Consider the following 19,579-nt stretch of genomic DNA (forward strand, 5'->3'; position numbering starts at 1 on the left):
ATATTCACGGAAGTTGTCCTTCGCTTTTATCCTAACGTTGCAAGGGCCAACGGTGAATCAAGCATTGCAATAACACGCTTAATAAGAAAGTGATTTACCCGGCACAGAGTCTGACAGAATCAACCTACCTCCGTCTAGACGCAGCATACCACAGACACCAGTGTACTAACCACTGCGAGTGTTAGTCTGCCCGTTAGCACCGGTCACAGTACGGTGCATATCTCTTTGGTAAGCATTTTTGATTCATCACAGTTTGCATTCTGATCAAACTTTATTACGCTATGTGGCGCCCTCTTTTTCAATTTTAATTTAGTGTTTAATGTCTCTTTAAGAATGGCTTCCTAACCTCTCCACCATCTCAAAGGCTACAGTGTAAACATCCCAGACAAATCTGTCTAGGATGAATGACATGCATAGGTGGGATTGCAGAAGCGATTACTTATGCAAGAATACATTCACCGCTTCCAAACACGTACAGGTTGCCTGCCTGGAAAGATTGTCCCCATGAGACATATATGACATGCTACAAATCATATCATGAAATGTACCTTTTTCTCTTACAACTAAACCGGCATCATTACAGTTTGCTGATATTTACCTTTTGTATAAAAACAAGTGGTTGGATTGTGTAAATACAGAATAAAGTTTTTTTTTAACATTAGTCTGAAGATTGCACTCATATCTGTGGGAATCGGGCACAAGGCCTTTGTTGGTGTCATATATATACTGTGTATGTATGTGTATATATATATATATATATACACACGTACTGTGGTACGCATCTCCAGCAAATTACGTTACAACTGCAGAATAATAAAATCTCTGATTTGGTGAACTGGCATCTGTGAATCTCCTGCAGTTTAAAGATTATATTTCAAATGTGCATATTGTGTGCAATTGGGGGTGTTTGAGGGGAAGTCTTTGGTAGTACTGCTGTAATGTGTCCCTGGAATGTTTTGTTTTTCAGTTGCTGACAACTATGTAGCAACTAGCTTGGAAACCTTTGGTGGCCCAAATGCATAGCTTGTCTGACATTTATGGTTAAAGGGACATTAGATTTTTCTTTGCATAAATGTTTTATAGATGATCCATTTATATAGCCCATCTGGGAGTGTTTTTGTAACAATCTATAAATTTGCTTACTTTTAAACAACATTGTGCTGATTTTCAGACTCCTAACCAAGCCCCAAAGTTTTAGATGTATACTGACGTCCACAGATTCAAGCTGCTAATGTTTGTATAATGGGTCTTTTCATATGCAGGGGGAGGGGGGAGCCAGATTTCTTCTTGTGAAAGTGCAAAAGAGAAATTTTGATTTGCACAGATTGAGTGGGCGATCCTGAGACAATAGGATCACAATGCATGGGAGTAAGCATCCGGAGGCAAATGCAGGAAATAAATATGTATTAAAGGGGCAGTCTACTTCAAAATGTTTATTGTTTAAAAAGATAATCCCTTTATTACCCATTCCTCAGTTTTATGTAACCAACACAGTTATATTAATATACTTTTTACCATGTATCTAAGCCTCTGCAGACTGCCCCTTATTTCAGTTCATTTGACAGACTTGCATTTTAGCCAATCAGTACTGACCCATAAATAACTCCACGGGCATGAGCACAATGTTATCTATATGGCCCACATGGACTAGCGCTGTCTAGCTGTAAAAAAAACTGTCAAAAGCACTGATATAAGAGGCGGCCTTCAAGGGCTTAGAAATTAGCACATGAGCCTACCTAGGTTTAGCTTTCAACAAAGAATGCCAAGAGAAGCAAATTTGATTATAAAAGTAAATTTGAAAGTTGACTAAAATGACAAGCCCTATCTGAATCATGAAAGTTTAATATTTGCTAGAAGGGGATCCCTCTGATGGGTTAGCTATGGTGTCAGTGGGACATCTATGAGGTTCTTATATACATGTATTCAAATGTAAGTTCATTATTGCCTTTTAACCTCTTAACTGCTGAGATATTGCCACCCCTGTGCTGAGCTGTTTTGAAGTTTTCAGATGCTGGTCACATTTAAGCAATACTGTTGGCTATTTTTCTGTGCAAATCCAGATTTTAGGGTGTTGCACTTAAAACAAGAAGAAATCCGGCTCTGAAAAGAGTTGAAGGCCATGCCATGTCTGCATTCGGCAGGTAATGAAGCTTCCAAATGTACTGGCCTATTTGTAACGTATTAGGAATCGACCTATCAAAGGCTTCTCCTGCCTAGGACTGCAGACTCTCACAAGACAACCTGCAGTCCATATTTATCAAGCAGCGGTCATTAGGTCTTAGATGGAGAATTGAAATCTCCCCCGTCTCCTCTGATTGGCTGTGTGCGGGCAGGGGGCGGTGTTGCACAAGAGAGCAAAATAGCATTCTTGTCCAATGCTGAATTCCGCCAGAGGCGAGCTGCAGCGGACAGGGGCGCATATGTATGCCCCTGTCTGCCGTAGCTCGATAAATCAAGCTCTTAATAATCGCGGGATACAGTTGGGGGTACTTGGAGCAATTACAATGGTAGGGGTATGTGCTACAAGAAAAGGGTGAGAAACAGAGGTTTAGAGCACCAAATAGAGGCTGCCAACTGCCAAACCTAATATATTTTGCTTAGTGCTGCTGGATCCTTGCAGCTGTGAAATATAAATACAACTTTAATATATAAATGTGTGTTCACTAGATATAAGTTTATTAAAACCGGTAGGAAAATAAGTTATGGTTAAAAAACAAATGGTGCCAATACCTTTAATGAAAGCTTGTTTTGTTCAGATTGGAAAAAAGTAGTAAATCTAGTTCTAGGCCGACTAAGAATTAGTACGACGGTTTTGTGCTCCAAACGCTAGTCTTGTTGCTTGGTGTACAGCAGTGTTCAACAAGTACCCCTAACATGCCAGTTTGCCACGATATCTTAAAAGGATACTAAACCCCATTTTTTTAAGAGTTAGAGCGTGCAATTTTAAGCAACTTTCTAATTTACTCCTATTATAATTTTATCTTTGTTCTTTTGTATCTTTATTTGAAAAGCAAGAATGTATGTTTAGGAGCCGGCCCATTTTTGGTTCAGCACCCTGGGTAGTGCTACATTTAGCCACCAATCAGTAAGAGCTATCCAGGAAGCTGAACCAAAAATGGGCCGGCTCCTAAGCTTAGATTCCTGCTTTTTCAAATAATGATAACAAAAGTACGAAGAAAATTTGATAATAGGAGTAAATTAGAAAGTTGCTTAAAGGGACATTAAACACTTTGAGATGGTAATATAAAATGATAAATTGTATATAATAAAACAACTCTGCAATATACTTTCATTATTTATTTTGTCCTCTTTGCCTGTAATCCCATTCTGAAATTGTGAGCTTTTCAGTTCCTGTTAGAAATGGAAGTGCAGAACACTGTTAAATCCAGCACAACCATTGGCTGCACACTCTAGTGACCTATTTATAACTGTCTCTAATTGGCCACAGCAGAGAAGGTAACACAAGTTACAACATGGCAGCTCCCAGTGTTTTATAGACACTAAAACTTTACACTTATTTTGTCACTTTTTAAACAACTAATGAAACTTTAAAAAATACATCTACATGTTACTCATGGACTAATCTTTTCTTTGAATGCATCATTCTATTTAGCATGTATTTAGTGTTTAATGTCCCTTTAAAGGGACATTAAACCCAAAAAAATTGTTCATGATTCAGACAGAGAATACAATTTTAACCCCTTAATGACCTCAGCACTTTTCCATTTTCTGTCCGTTTGGGACCAAGGCTATTTTTACATTTTTGCAGTGTTTGTGTTTAGCTGTAATTTTCCCCTTACTCATTTACTGTACCCACACATATTATATACAGTTTTTCTCGCCATTAAATGGACTTTCAAAAGATACCATTATTTTCATCATATCTTATAATTTACTATAAAAAACATTATAAAATATGAAGAAAAAATGGAAAAAAACACACTTTTTCTTAACTTTGACCCCCAAAATCTGTTACACATCTACAACCACCAAAAAACACCCATGCTAAATAGTTTCTAAATTTTGTCCTGAGTTTAGAAATACCCAATGTTTACATCTTCTTTGCTTTTTTTGCAAGTTATAGGGCCATAAATACAAGTAGCACTTTGCTATTTCCAAACCACTTTTTTTCAAAATTAGCGCTAGTTACATTGGGACACTAATATCTTTCAGGAATCCCTGAATATCCATTGACATGTATATATATTTTTTTCAAAGACATCCCAAAGTATTGATCTAGGCCCATTTTGGTATATTTCATGCCACTATTTCACCGCCAAATGCGATCAAATAAAAAAAATTGTTCACTTTTTCACAAATTTTTTCACAAACTTTAGGTTTCTCACTGAAATTATTTACAAACAACTTATGCAATTATAGCATAAATGGTTGTAAATGCTTCTCTGGGATCCCCTTTGTTCAGAAATAGCAGACATATATGGCTTTGGCTTTGCTTTTTGGTAATTAGAAGGCTGCTAAATGCCACTGCGCACAATACGTGTATTATGCCCAGCATTGAAGGGGTTAATTAGGGAGCATGTAGGGAGCTTCTAGGGTTAATTTTAGCTTTAGTGTAGTGTAGTAGACAACCCCAAGTATTGATCTAGGCCCATTTTGGTATATTTCATGCCACCATTTCACCGCCAAATGCGATCAAAGTAAAAAAAACGTTAATTTTTTCAAAATTTTAGGTTTCTCACTGAAATTATTTACAAACAGCTTGTGCAATTATGGCACAAATGGTTGTAAATGCTTCTCTGGGATGCCCTTTGTTCAGAAATAGCAGACATATATGACTTTGGCGTTGCTTTTTGGTAATTAGAAAGTCGCTAAATGCTGCTGCGCATCACACGTGTATTATGGCTAGCAGTGAAGGGGTTAATTAGGTAGTTTGTAGGGAGCTTGCAGGGTTAATTTTAGCTTTAGTGTAGAGATCAGCCTCCCACCTGACACATCCCACCCCCTGATCCCTCCCAAACAGCTCCCTTCTCTCCCCCACCCCACAATTGTCCCCGCCATCTTAAGTACTGGCAGAAAGTCTGCCAGTACTAAAATAAATTTATTTATTTTTTAGAAGAAAAAAAAAAAAAGAGCATATTTACATATGCTGTGTTTAGGTACCCAGTTTGAACAATCAAATGTGTATTTTTTATTTTTTTTCTGCAGTGTAGCTCAATCCCCCCACAGACCAACCCCCACCACCTAAATCACACCTAAGGTTTTTTTTTTAAGCATTAAATTTCCCACTTTTATTTTGGGACACATTTTTTCCGTAGTGTAGCGGTTCCCACCCGCTCCCTCTCCGTGCACCCCCGGACTTACCCGCCCCCCTCCACATGACCAGGGCCATCGATGGCTCCCACCCACCAACGATACCGGCCATCGATGTCCGGTGCAGAGAGGGCCACAGAGTAGCTCTCTCTGCATCAGATGGCCGTAAAAGGTTATTGCAGGATGCCTCCATATCGAGGCATCACTGCAATAACCGGAAAGCAGCTGGAAGCGAGCAGGATCGCTTCCAGCTGCTTTCCACACCGAGGACGTGCAGGGTACGTCCTCAGGCGTTAACTGCCTTTTTTCTGAGGACGTACCCTGCACGTCCTCGGTCGTTAAGGGGTTAAACAACATTCCAATTTACTTATTTTATCTAATTTGCTTCATTCTTTAGATAAACTTTGTTAAAGAAATAGCAATGCACATGGGTGAGCCAATCACATGAGGCATCTATGTGCAGCCACCAATCAGAAGCTACTGAGCCTATCTAGATATGCATTTCAGGAAAGAATATCAAGAAAATGAAGCAAATTAGATAATAGAAGTAAATTAGAAAGTTGTTTAAAATGGTATTCTCTATCTGAATCATGAAATAAGAAATTTGGGTTTAATGTCCCTTTAAAATTGCTGCTCTGAATCATAAAAGAAAAAATACTGGGTTTATTATCCCTTTAACTAGAGCACACATTAAATCATCACCCGATTAGTAACCATGGTCTCACCCATCAGCTGATTATTCCGCCTGTGCTCTAGTTCAGATATCATGAAAATCTGGCCTGTTAGGGGTATTGAAAACTGGAGATGATAAACACTGGTGTACGGTACACGCCCACAAGCAACTAAAAAACTAGAATAAATTACACCAGAATGTGCAAAAAGCCTAATTGATAGGCTAATACAGCAGTTCTAAGCTTGTAGCTAAATGGAGGGCTGGCCCCAAGTAAGCTTAGTTTTAAACTAAATGCAGCACTTATTAAACTTCTAAAAGGGGCAGGTGGACCTAAAAAAAAGTTGGCATAGTACCAATTTAAAACGTGCATTTCCAGATATGTTTTGCTACTCTTTATGATCCCTTTATTACCCATTCCCCAGTTTTGCATAACCAACACTGTTATATTAATACACTTTTTACCTCTCTGATTACCTTGTTTCTAAGCATCTGCAGACCACCCCCTTATTTCAGTTCATTTGACTGATTTGCATTTTAGCCAGTCAGTGATGACTGCTATGTAACTTCACAGGAGTGAGCACAATGTTATTTATGTGGCACACCTATGGGTATCACGTCCCTTTAAATGGGTTGGCTAGAGAGCATGGTATCTTAAAGGGACACTGAACCCAATTTTATTTCTTTTGTGATTCAGATAGAGCAGCAATTTTAAGCAACTTTCTAATTTACTCCTATTATCACATTTTCTTCATTCTCTTGGTATCTTTATTTAAAAAGCAAGAATGTAAGTTTAGATGCCGGCCCATTTTTGGTGAACAACCTGGGTTGTTCTTGCCAATTGGTGGATCAATTTAACCGACCAATAAACAAGTGCTGTTCAAGGTGCTGAACCAAAATGTTTAGCTTAGATGCCTTCTTTTTCAAATAAAGATAGCAAGAGAACAAAGAAAAATTAATAAGAGTAAATTAGAAAGTTGCTTAAAATTGCATGCTCTGAATCGTGAAAAAAAAATGCTTTCAGTGTCCATTTAAAGAATGTTTCTATTCACTTTGAATATCAATTTTGCTTAGTATTGTAGAAAATATTTATAGTAATGTTGTTGCAAATACCCCCTGCCAGACACATGCACGTTCCTGAGCTATCAGCATACCTAGGTTTACTCTTCAACAAAGGATACCAAGAGAACAAAATAAAATTTGATCATAGAAGCACATTTATTGTGTGTGTTGTCCTTTATTGGGGGGGGGGGGGAATACAGAAAGCTTTGAGAAAGGAAAACCACAGCATTAATATAATGCATAGTTAGGAAAATTATTAGACAAGTGCACATTTGATATTAAAGTCTATATATTAAATTAAAGGGACGGCATAAATGATATCAAAGTCTTTTTTTTAAGTCAGGTTGCATGAAGAATACATATTGTCCAACAGCGACCAGGATCACAAAATGAGGTTAATCAGCAGCATAACTTTACACCTGACCTTCATTTATTTCTTGTATCAGTTGCTTTTTTTGATGAGGTCTTTTTCCACCCCAGGATTTCTCCAACCTTTTAGCAATCTCAGTTACCCCTGTAAGATATTTCAAATGTTCGTCATGCTGCCTTTTTGCCTCTATGGACAGTATGGCAAGGCATGAAGCATTCTCATTTACCCATGCAGCTAAGAATAAACACTTCTTCTTGGCATTAAACGCTGCACGGCGCCCTACATCATCCTCTGCAAGTTTACGTGCTCGCCCCAGCAAATGAGAGAGGTCGGAAAGTGCGGCCAGGGTATAGCAGTGGGTCCCATCTCCCAGTAAGATGTGAGCAGTTGACTCTATGGCATTACAAGCTCCACCTTCATCTCCTCCCAGTTGTGGGTCAGAAGCTAAACGCACTGCACTCTGTAGAGCAAGCGCAGTAGAGTTGTATACAACTGTAGAGCTCAATGCTCCAGAGACACTCAACAATGTTCCAGTGAAATCAAGAAGTGCGTCATTGTCACTTAAATCGCCATTATGTCTTTGTAGAGAAAATGCATAAGCATAAATGGTGTTGACCACACTGTATCTGACCAGTGGAGATGGATTACGACTCAGTGAATGTAAGGATGGAATAGATTTGAAGACAGCAGGGACTTCTGATATTTTTTGCTTTGGATCTAGGCCATCTCCTCTTGTTGTCACTTGTTCAGAAATACAGTTTAACACATGTAAATCTATACTTTTTGCTGAAATATCTTTCTCCTCCCCAACTGAGCAGGGACTTTTAACATTGTTCTGATGGGTCATACCACTATTGTACTGTGAGTCACTTCTATGCGGTGTCTTTCCAGCATCTTCCCAACCACCACCATCTGAAGAGTCTGCTACATTGTGAAGGTCCGTCATCACCTGTTTATCTCTCTCTTGCTCTCCATGACTACTTTTAGAAGGACTTAGCCTAGAAACCCTTTCTATGTGGTCTTCATGTTTCTCTTTTTGGTTTGTTAACTCATTCTTTACTATAGGAATCCTTGTTTTCTTCTGACCTACATATTCAGGAGCCTCTTCATGGTCTGATGGAAGCTGGTGATGGGACACATTTGATGCACTAGGAAGGGTTTTACTGTGATTGTCACCTTGGCTGAGACTGTTCCCATTCTCACTAACTGTAACTTGCCCTTGATGTCTCAGCTCAGATATTTTGTGACTTGTTCTCTCTGCTGACTCCTGGTGCCACCATGGCTTCCACTGTGGGACCAGCACCCCAATACCCCCATTCTGAAGGAGCCTATGAAAGTCTTTCTTCTCAGAGTCTGTTAAGCTGCTCCACAGATTGCTTTCCTTTCCATCCCCCTCTGAGTGTGCATCCAGCCCAGGCTTCTCCATCATGGCCTCCTCATCCCTCAGTTTCAGCAGCATTTCCTCAACTTGCCGCCTTTCCTGCGGATCACTCTGTTCCTCCCGCAAGGCCTGAAGTACAGACTCCCTGTAGAAGCTCTCGGAGCAGGCTTCATGCCGCGGACCTCGGTAACAAGCTAGGCTGCAGTACTGGGCGTTACATCGCGGGCACGTGTATCGCCCGGGACCAGAGAAGCACAACGAGCACACGCCTGGGACCTGAGCATCTGATTTGCTGCTGGCGGTCAGTAATGGGGTAGGCGAAATAGCACGCGCCGGAAGCAAGATCTCAGGCTCGGGCACCTCCATCACTGTGAACTCGGGGATTCAGCCTTATGGTCAGGCCTCGTTGTTTTTAAACACAGAGCAAATGGGAAACACGAAGCGTAAATCTAGCCAATCAGGAAACCACTGGCGTAACCGCGCAACGAATCAGAGTTTGAGGGTAGACTTACAAAGCAGCCAATTAGAGTATACCAATCACACCTCGTGTACCACTCCAAGCCAATCGGAATTAAGCTTTCTAGTGACAGGAAACTTGTACAAATATATTAAAGAGACAATGTACTGTAAAAATAATCTCCCTTTAAATTTGTTCCCATTTGCCAATTTTAACTCAGTAGTGAATTAAATTATTTACAAATAGATCATATTTCTTTATTTTGGAATAGTTACATTTGTCCTTGGTATCCCTTCCTATACTGAACATTTCAATAATTAAAGGGACATGAAACCCAATTTTTTTTATTTCATAATTCAGAAAGAACATACATTTTTTTTAATCAACTTTCCAGTTTACTTCTTTAATCAATTTTGCTTCATTCTCTTTGTATTTTTTACTGAAAGAGCAGCAATGAACTACTGGGAGTAGGTCAGCCAATGACAAGAGGCATATATATGCATCCACCAATCAGAAGAGCCTATCTAGGTATGCTTTTCAAGAGAGCATATCAAGAGAACTAAGCATATTAAATAATAGAAGTCAATTGGAAAGGTGTTTAAAATTGCACACTTTCTGAATCATGAAATACATATTTTGGGTTTCATGCCCCTTTTCATATAGGCTAAAGAAAAACTGTATAAAATAAATAGCAGAAGAAATTATACTCACAGTGGGGAGTAAGCGATTAAGTAATAACGTTAATTTCCAGTTCTTTTCTCAAAGTATTGGGCTTTGGTACACAGATACAAGTGATAAGATGAGGTTTGATTTCCCTGCAATTTCAGCCCATTGTAATGGGTCATGGTTTCAAATAAATCCAGCTATATCATATACAAAAATAAACCTAAAAGGGGCAATTTCTCATATATTATACTCTGCTGCTAGTATAACAAGTCATTGGAAACATGTTAAGGGGAAGGCAATTTTACAGTACATTGTACCTTTAAAGGAACATGTAGTAGCTATACGAGGCTCACTAACCCATGGGGATAATAAAGTTTATTAAAGGAGAGAAATGAATTCATTATCAGTAATTATCAATACAAAGCAAAACAGGCATTCAAAGTGTTATTTTTTTTAAGTAACATTTTTGTATTGTTTTGCAGTGCAGGGGTATACGTCAAAATTGCTCTGGCCAATTATGGACAGGTTTAAAGGGACATTGTACACTAGATTTTTCTTTGCATACAAGTTTTGTAGATGATACATTTATATAGCCCATCTGGTAATTTTTTTTAAAAATGTTTAGTTTTGCTTATTTATTTTTTTCAGATCATTGTGCTGATTTTCAGACTCCTAACCAAGCCCCACAGTGTCAGATGTATACACGCGTTTACAGACTCCTGCAGGCTCCTGTTTATGTTATCTGTCTTTTCATATGCTTTGGGGGCTTGCTGGCTAGTCACAGCACGCCCGTCGCACTATTGGAATAAATGTAGCTCGCTTCCGCTCTGGTCTTGTAGCGGGAGCAAGCTACATTTATTCCAATAGCTTAGTTACAATAACTTAGATATCAATTAAATGTTATATAATTCTGCACTGTGTGTAGAATTATATAACATTATTCTGAACCTTTACTGTCCCTTTAACCCCCATTTTTTTTCTTTCATGATTCAGATAGAGCATACAATTTTAAACAACTTTCTAATGTACATCTATTACCTAATTTGTTTCGTCCTCTTGGTGTCCTTTGTTGAAAAGCATAATTAGGTAGACTCAGGAGCTGCGGATTGATGGCTGCACATAGATATCTCATTTTATTGGCTCATTCATGTGCATTTCAGAAAGGATAACAAGAGAATAAAGCAATTTAGATAATAGAAGTAAATTGATTAAAATTGTATTCTCTTCTATCTGAGCCATGAAAGAAAAACATTAGGTTTTATATCCATTTAAGAGAGAAAAAAAATTATGTTTAAAAGGACCACAATACTTCCAAGTTACCTCCCCAGTTAGGAATTATTCAAAACTACTTATGATCATGGACAGACATTGGAGACATAAATAAAGTTTATATCAGAAAGCTCTCAATATGGATGTGAGCGAACCACAATTACTATAATACTGGTGGGATATGGCTGATCTGCTGGATGGCAATTACTGGAATTCAGGTGGAATGGCTTTGTGTGCATGAAAATTATTAGAATGAAAAATAATTAATATTTAATAAAAAAAAAAAGAAGATGGAGGGGCGGAAGACAAACAGTGATGTACGTCCATCTGAAGGAATTAGGAAAACTACTACAGAGAGACAGGTAAAGGAAAGAAATTAAATAAAATGAGATTTTTTTTTAAATATACTATAATTCCACTATTTCAAGCCAAGACTATATCAACCTCTGCTTGATTTAGAATGGAAGCATCTTCCTCTGAGCAGCGGGCCGGGCTGGAGAAGTTAAAAATATAATCTAGGTACGCAAGTTGTGCAGTACAACGCACTGTGCGTAGGGAGATTGTAATTTAACTCCTCCTCCTCCTTCAGTTTTCACTGATGTCCAGCCAGGAACTGTAGGGAGTTGCAGCGCGACTGGGGTGACATCATCAGAGCAGATTAATTCCTGCTTGATGGTGTCACGGACCACAGGTTGGCGACCGCTGGGATAGAGCATGGTATCTAAAACAACTTCTCTATTTACTTCTAATATCAATTTTACTTAGTATTGTAACAATTGTTGATAGCAATGTTATTGCAAATACCCCAACCATCCTAACTGCACTGGGCTTTAGCATCATTAGGACGTCATGGAGTGACAAGCCATAGCCACTTCCTAAATGGGATTATGGTCTGGAGAGCGTTTCTAGCGTCATAGGCCCAATCCCATCATTGAAATAACACAATTGCATGAATGCTCATGTGATTTCACTTTTAACTTATTTGTTTACATCGAACTTTGTTCCGTTGTAGTCGCCCCGGCATGAAGGAGTTACTTGCTGTTCTTTCATATACATCATAGAAAACTAAAACACAAAACAAGAAGTATGTCCCTTTCAGTGAGGAGAAATTTATCAAAGTGTAAGATGTTGCAGAGTAGGGAAAATGTCACCACACTTAAAGGGACAGTCTACTTTAAAATCTGTATAGTTTAAAAAGATAAACCTTTTATTAGCCAATTCCCAGTTTTACACAACCAACACCGTTATAATACAGATTTTACCTCTGTAATTACCTTGTATCTAAGCCTCTGCAAACTGCCCCCTTATTTCAGCGCATTGACAGACTTGCATTTTAGCCAATCAGAGCTGACTCAAATAACCCCACAGGAGTGAGCACAATGTTATCTATATGGCATACATGAACTAGCGCTGTGTAGCTGTGAAAAACTGCCAAAATGCACTGAGATAAGAGGTGGCCTTAGAGGGCTTAGAAATTAGCAGCCTTACTAGGTTTAGCTTTCAACAAAGAATACATAAAGAACAAAGCATATTTGATTATAAAAGTAAATTGGAAAGTTGTTTAACTCTTTCAGTGCTAACGACAGGTCTAAGCCGTCGCAGAGTTTCCCACTCAAATGCCGACGACGTCTCAGAGCCGTCTCTCTAACACTCTTCCACCTTGAGGGAGATCTGGGGGCTCCCACCCGCTCCTTTCCCGGCGATCGTGCCTGTATAGTGACAGGCATCGCTGGGGCTTCACTTTATGCGTGATGACGTCACTGCGCAACTTTATTTAAAAATGACAATGTTAAGTATAGGAGCAGGGGGCATGCTGCTTAGAAGCCTGTATCTCAGGCATCTAAGCAGCTACACACCCCCAAGACCCACCGTTTGAAAGGTAATCGCCTAACCTGGGTAAAGTCTTGGGGATCTGAAGAAGAAAAAAAAAAAAGGTAAAAAATAAATAAAAAAAAAAACTTAAAGTGAAAGTAAACTCGAGTACACCACAATATATGTAGATATAAATCCTTGAAACTAAATATCACTTTCATTCATCATTTTTTTAATAATTCAATTATAGACCAGTTTATTATTCTGAAACCCATCCGACTTGTTAGCCGACTCACCTCCCGCATTATAAAAAAAAATTCAGTTTGTCGTGACGATTACACATTGTCTAAATCTAATTGGTCCCCCATGGGCGTCTCAAACTTATTTTCATGCACACATGTTGCTATGCGTTAGTGTTGGATGTGCGGTCACAATAGCCGCATGTGCATTGAAAACACAAAAGGAATTGTTAATAATGACTTCAAGAACGATCGGGTGAAGTGACAATATAACTGGAATAGGAATCAGTGAGTATGCCATCTATGCCAGTGTAATTTGTTATCTGTTACTAAGAATAATTTAATTCACAAGAATGAGCGTGGATAATAACGTATAGAGCGTGTGGCACAGTGAGAAACCCGGAAGCAAGCTGGGGGCGGAGGAAGCCATGCAAAGGTGTGCATTCTGAAATGAAAAATATATTATTTTCAGAACCGGTTAAAGGAAATATAAAGATAGCGACTGTAATATATGCAAGTAGGAGAATCCATAACTAGCTTGGGGTATTGCTAAATTTACTTTCACTCTAAAACAGCTTAGCACCCAGGTAGGAAAGTGCTTAGCACTCAAAGAGTTCAAATCGCATGCCCTATCTGAATCATGAAAGGTTAATTTTGACTAGACTGTCCCTTTAAATGGATAGGTCAAAACTGAAATGTACATGGGAGCACTTCAATTTTGAAATAGAAACATTTTAAAATATATTCCCATTAGCAAAAATGCTTCTAGTAAAAGTTACTACTATTCTGCAGCATACACACATATGCTGTGAGTACCTAGTGCACCAGCAGTCAAACATTCATCTCAGCGAGTCAGTAGTGGCTTGCATGGCACAAATGAAGTCTTCACATGCACAACAGACGTTTGAATCGTGATCCTCTAGTCACACATATCATGTGCAGATGCTGAAACCATAATAACTTTACTAGAAGCCTTTTTGCTAATGGAAGTTTACCCATTTCAATGTTGACCTCTCTATCCCTGCATGATGTAGGCCATTGTTTCTCAACCGCAGCCCTCAAGTAACCCCCAACAGTCCTGGTTTTCATTATAGCTGAACCAGTGCACAGGTGAAGTAATCAGCTGATGGATGAGAGCAGGTTAGTAACCATGGTGTTACTAATTAACCCATTATTGGCTTGCTGGGGATACTTGAGGGGTTGAGAAACACGGATATAGGCAATCCAGAGAGAATGGAAGAGTTATTTTTAAAGGCACTAGAGCAAGTTTTATACAGCACTCCCCCTTCCCTTGCTATACCTCTACTTATCCAGATTTTTGTTTCGTTCTGCAACCAATGTTTGTGGTTTCTGGATGTTTTGTAACATTTGTCTTAGCTTTGATTAAAGGGACATTAATAAAATGCTAGATTACATATTAGCCCGAGAATATATAGCCCTTCAAAACGAAAAAAAAAAACGCAGGGCTAGATGTCAATTAACCCCTTCGCTACCGGGAATTTCAGAGTAAAACTTGCCCAAAGACAGGAGAATTTTTAGCATTTTGCTAGCAATCCGTTTAAACAGAAACAGAGCCTTGTTTATATATATATATATATATATGGTATTTTTAAAAATAGAAAACCAAAAAGTATTGCTCTTAGGCCCATTTTGGTATATTTAGTTGCCACTATTTGGCCACCAAAATACAATCGTGGGGAAAAAAAAAAAACAGCTAATTTTCGCAAACTTTGTTTTCTCACTGATATTTACACACAACTACCGCAGTAATAAGAAAAATGGCTGTAAACGCTCCTCAGGGTTCCCTTTGTTCAGAAACAGCTGACATGCATAACTTTGCTATTGTTTTTTGGCAATTAGAAGGCTGCTAATTGCAGCTGAGCACCAGACTTTTGAAGTTCCCGGCAGGAAAAGGGCTTAATCATTTTGCTTTTAAGATTTGCTGTAGTGTAGGGATAACCTCTAAGCCCCTGATCCCTCCCAGTCACCACCATTTTAGGTACTGGCAAGACAGTTTCAGGGCTTTTATATTTTTAAATTTCTTAGCCTGATAATCTGCCTATGTGATTGTTAGCTGCAGAAATGTTGAAACATTCCTACTTCGTGTTTTTTTTTTGTTCGTTTTTTAATGGGGGGAAAAAAAAAAACTGCTTAGCTGATGAATGTATTTCTTTACAGGCATGGAGAGTCCACAATTTCATTCCAATTACTAGTGGGATATTCAACTTCTGGCCAGCAAGAGGCAAAGAGCACCCCATCAGAGCTGTTAAGTGTCACTTCCCTTACCCATAATTGCCAGTCATTCCAGGAAAATGGAAAAAGAAAATAACACAAAGGTATAGAGGTGCCTGAGGTTTGTACAAAAAAAACCTGCCATCTTAAATTTAGATAAGGGCGGGTCGTGGACTCTCCATGCACGGAAAGATAGAAATTTATCAGGTAAGCATACATTTTGTTTGTTTCTTTCCTATGGCATGAAGAGTCCACAATTTTATTACAATCAGTGACAAATACCCAAGCTAGAGGGCACAAAATGAAAAGGAGGGAGAACAAGACAGATGGACCTAAACAGAAGGCACCACCACTAGAAGAACTTTTCACCCAAAGGAAACCTCAACCGAGGCAAGAGTCAAATTTGTAGAATTTGGAAAAGGGTATGCAAAGAGGACCGTGTGGCCGCCGTGCAAAATTGCTCCACAGAAGCTTCATTTTTGAAAGCCCAGGACTAGGAGACCTAGTTGAATGAGCCATAATTATCTAGGAGGCTGTTGTCCAGCTGTTTCATAAGCTAACCGGATAACACTTCTCAAACAGAAAGAGTAGAAGTGGCCGCCTTCTGACCCTTCCGCTTATCAGAGAAAAAAAAAAAGCAAACGAACAGGGCAGAAGATTTCCGAAAAACTAAAAAAAAATAGAGTACGCACAACATCCAGGTTATGCAAAAGACGTTCCTTCTAAGAAGGATTGGGACAAAAAGAAGGAACAACAATTTCCTGAGTAATATTGGGATCCGACATTACCTTAGAACAAAGGACCGCCTTATATGCATGAAAAATAAGGTAAGGGGAAATCACACTGCAGAGCTGAAAACTCGGCGAGCAGAAATAGCAAGAAGAAACAAAACCTTTCAAGTCAACAATTTAATAACAGAAAGCATTGGCTCAAACAGAGCCTGTTGCAAAACCTTCAGAACAAGATTAAGGCTCCAAGGAGGAGCAACAGGTTTAAAACACAGGCCTGATTCTGACCAGACCCGGAACAAAAGATTAAACATCTGGCAGATCTGCCAGATGTTTGAGCAAGATAGTAAACAGTAGAGAAATCTAACTGACTGACAAACCTTTCTCTAGGCCCTCCTGAAGAAAAGACAGAATTCGGGTTACCTTTACCCTGCTCCAAGAGAAACCTTACGATTCACACCAAAAAAGGTATTTACGCTATACCTTATGGTAAATCTAGCGAGTTACCAGCTTACAAGCCTGAAGCATAGTATAAAAAAAAACCTTCAGAAAAAAACATGCCTAGACAATACTAGGCGATCGGTCTCCAAGTAGTCAGCTTCAGAGAAACTAGCTTCGGATGAAGAAAAAGACCCTGAAGTCGGTCCTTCCTCAGAGAAAAAAGAAAGACATAGAAACCATGACAGCAACCCAACTCTAAGCCTGCAGCCCCTGATACGGGTAGTCACCCGAGAAAGGAAGGCAAATGGAAGAAAAAAAGGGATCAGACAGATCCCAAGAAAATGCTAGAGTGCCCCTGAATTGCTTGCAATCACTAAAAACTGGATCCGAACAAGTTAGATGGATAGACAAGACGTCATCAGAATTAACTCCGGATCCCCAACTGAAAATTATCATTGAGAATACCTCCGATGAAGAGGACTCCCCTAGGAGTACGTCCGCCAGATCACATAGCCTCCCAGTTGTCCATACCTGGGGCAAGATCATATAAACAATGAAGTGAGAGATTCTGCTCACCAAAAGATGCAGTTTATTCTCCTCATTGCTAAGGAATACTATTTTCCTACCTGATGCCACCAGAAAAAATGTAGTCCGATAGTCCGGTTTATCAGATTCTATCACGACATTGAAAAATCGTACTTAATACTTAAATGGAGAATGAAAAAATACACAGACTGAGTACAGATTCCGAGATCTCTTTATGGACCTCAAACTGCTACCCAACCAGAAGATTGGTATCTGTGGTAACCAACTACCAGAAAGGTCTCATGAACATGAGCCGGAGAAACCTGAACGAGCCACCAAGACAGAGAGGAAAAGGGAACAAGCCCTACGACCAATCAAGGAGAAATACTATGCACCTAATCTGAGTATTTGAGATAATGCCTACAAAGACACAAGACCAGGACTGATGGATAAAGTTGTATAGGGATTGCTCGTCTACCATGTAGACCCAAAGAAGGATAAAAATAGATAAACAGAGATATAAAAAGGAGTGATAAAGACCATGCTCTATTAAACTCACAACTCTGAGCTCTTAAGTAGTTACCATAACCATTGTGCTATGAGAAACACTTAAGAATAAGTATATGCTGAATGTTATCTCCGTGCTTACTTAACTTCTGTTTAGGAATGCTAGCTGACAACAGAAGAAAACCCCAGTTGAGAAAGCAGTAGCTTTACCTCGGTTCAAAACCACAACCTTCAGCTTCAGGAGCGGTGTAACAAACCACTACACCACATCTCCCTTACCAATAGCAAAAAATGTTGTAGAGAAAACTGTCCCCATAGTGAAAATAAGCAGATTCATTGCCCAGCAATAAAAATGTATCTGAAATAACAGATTGTATGTAAAAAAAGGGGGAATAAAAACATGAGAATGTTAAAATCCCTAAAACTACATTTAGCATGAATAGGAGAAAAAGCATAAGATAAGCGGACATCATGCTTATAACAATTCTCCAGAATATATTTCTACCGAAAAAAATATGTAGAAAAGATGCAAAAGCGAACCATCCCTAAAGGTACACCATAACATGTACAAAAGGAAAGATAAAATAATCAGGAATAGAGCTTATAATAATAGCAACTATAACTGTCTACTGAAGACAGAGGAGATAAAAAAAAAAAAAACATTTAAGTGCTAAGATTCAATAAAGCACCATTAATAAATACAGTAAAAGAAATAAGCAGATATACTGTGAATAACAATATCGGGAATGCTTCTACTGCAAAAAGGTAGGGGGATAGGACACGAGAATGTCAACCAGCCTTAAAAACATAATATGCACAAAAACCGGATACAATAAGCCAACAATATCTCTTAAAAGGCCAGTAAACCTAGCAAATAATGTTATATAATTCTGCACATAGTGCAGAATTATATAACATTAGCTTAGCGCCAGGTTTCTAAAGCAAATAGTTAGATATTTAGCAAAGAAAACAGAACGTCGCTCCTGGCTCTACTGAGCAGGTCTGTTTTCTTCTAAGCGCATTTGGGCACGCTGTCTAATCACAGCCGGCCCAATCGTGCTATTAAACTCAATGTAGCTCGCTCCCACTACCAGACCGAGAGCGAGCTACAATGATTTTAATAGTGCTATCGAGCGCGTTGACTAGACAGCGTGTCTGCAATGCGCTTAGCAGAAGAAAACAGACCAGCTCAGTAGAGCCAGGAGAGGCGTTCTGTTTTCTTTGCTAAATATCTAACAATTTGCTTTAGAAACCTGGCACTAAGCTAATGTGCATGAATTATATAACATTATTTGCTAGGCTTACTGGCCCTTTAAGAAGAGATGAAACATAAGAAGGCTAAATCTTCCCAACCACGCACTAAATAAGTACATGAGAAGAGGAAAGAAAATATACTGCTTACCATTTCAGTACAGGTAGCCCTCAGTTTACGCCGGGGTTAGGTTCCAGAAGGAATGGTTGTAAATCGAAACCGTTATAAATTAAAACCCAGTTTATAATGTAAGTCAATGGGAAGTGAGGGAGATAGGTTCTAGGCCCCTCTCAAAATTGTCATAAGTAACACTTAATACATTATTTTTAAAGCTTTGAAATGAAGACTTTAAATGCTAAACAGCATTATAAACCTAATAAAATAATCACACAACACAGAATATAATTAAAGTTAAATGAACAAAAACATTTGCTAAACAGCATTATAAACCTAATAAAATAATCACACAACACAGACTTCACTTGCATTTTTCTGCAAACAGTTCTTTCTATGCATTCCAATCTGGGCTGATTTATACACAGGAAGATCTTGTTCCTTTGAAATCTGCTTGATAGCTCAGGTCTGGTTAAACTGATCAATTTTAGCTTGCTTGGCTTTGCTGCAACACAAGCGGACAGCTCCACCTACTGGCTATTTTAATAAATGCATTGCTTCTTAATGCTTTTCAATAGCAGTC

General features: G+C 38.8%; 2 protein-coding genes across 7 annotated transcripts in view; both read right to left on the bottom strand.

Moving 5' to 3' along the window:
- Positions 1-19,579, bottom strand: part of LOC128665868 (pre-mRNA-processing factor 39) — a 727,810-nt gene that overhangs the window by 351,350 nt on the left and 356,881 nt on the right. The gene's annotated exons all lie outside the window — the stretch shown is intronic.
- On the bottom strand, positions 7,136-9,180 carry ZNHIT2 (zinc finger HIT-type containing 2). The gene has a single exon (XM_053720112.1). The coding sequence runs from the start codon at positions 9,118-9,120 to the stop codon at positions 7,417-7,419; it is 1,704 nt and encodes a 567-aa protein (XP_053576087.1). The 5' UTR covers positions 9,121-9,180; the 3' UTR covers positions 7,136-7,416.

This window comes from Bombina bombina, chromosome 7 (assembly GCF_027579735.1).
Source record: "Bombina bombina isolate aBomBom1 chromosome 7, aBomBom1.pri, whole genome shotgun sequence".
Taxonomy (NCBI): domain Eukaryota; kingdom Metazoa; phylum Chordata; class Amphibia; order Anura; family Bombinatoridae; genus Bombina; species Bombina bombina.

Excerpts from the sequence above, each read along its gene's own strand:
- ZNHIT2 (XM_053720112.1), bottom strand. The coding sequence starts at position 9,120 with ATGGAGGTGCCCGAGCCTGAGATCTTGCTTCCGGCGCGTGCTATTTCG.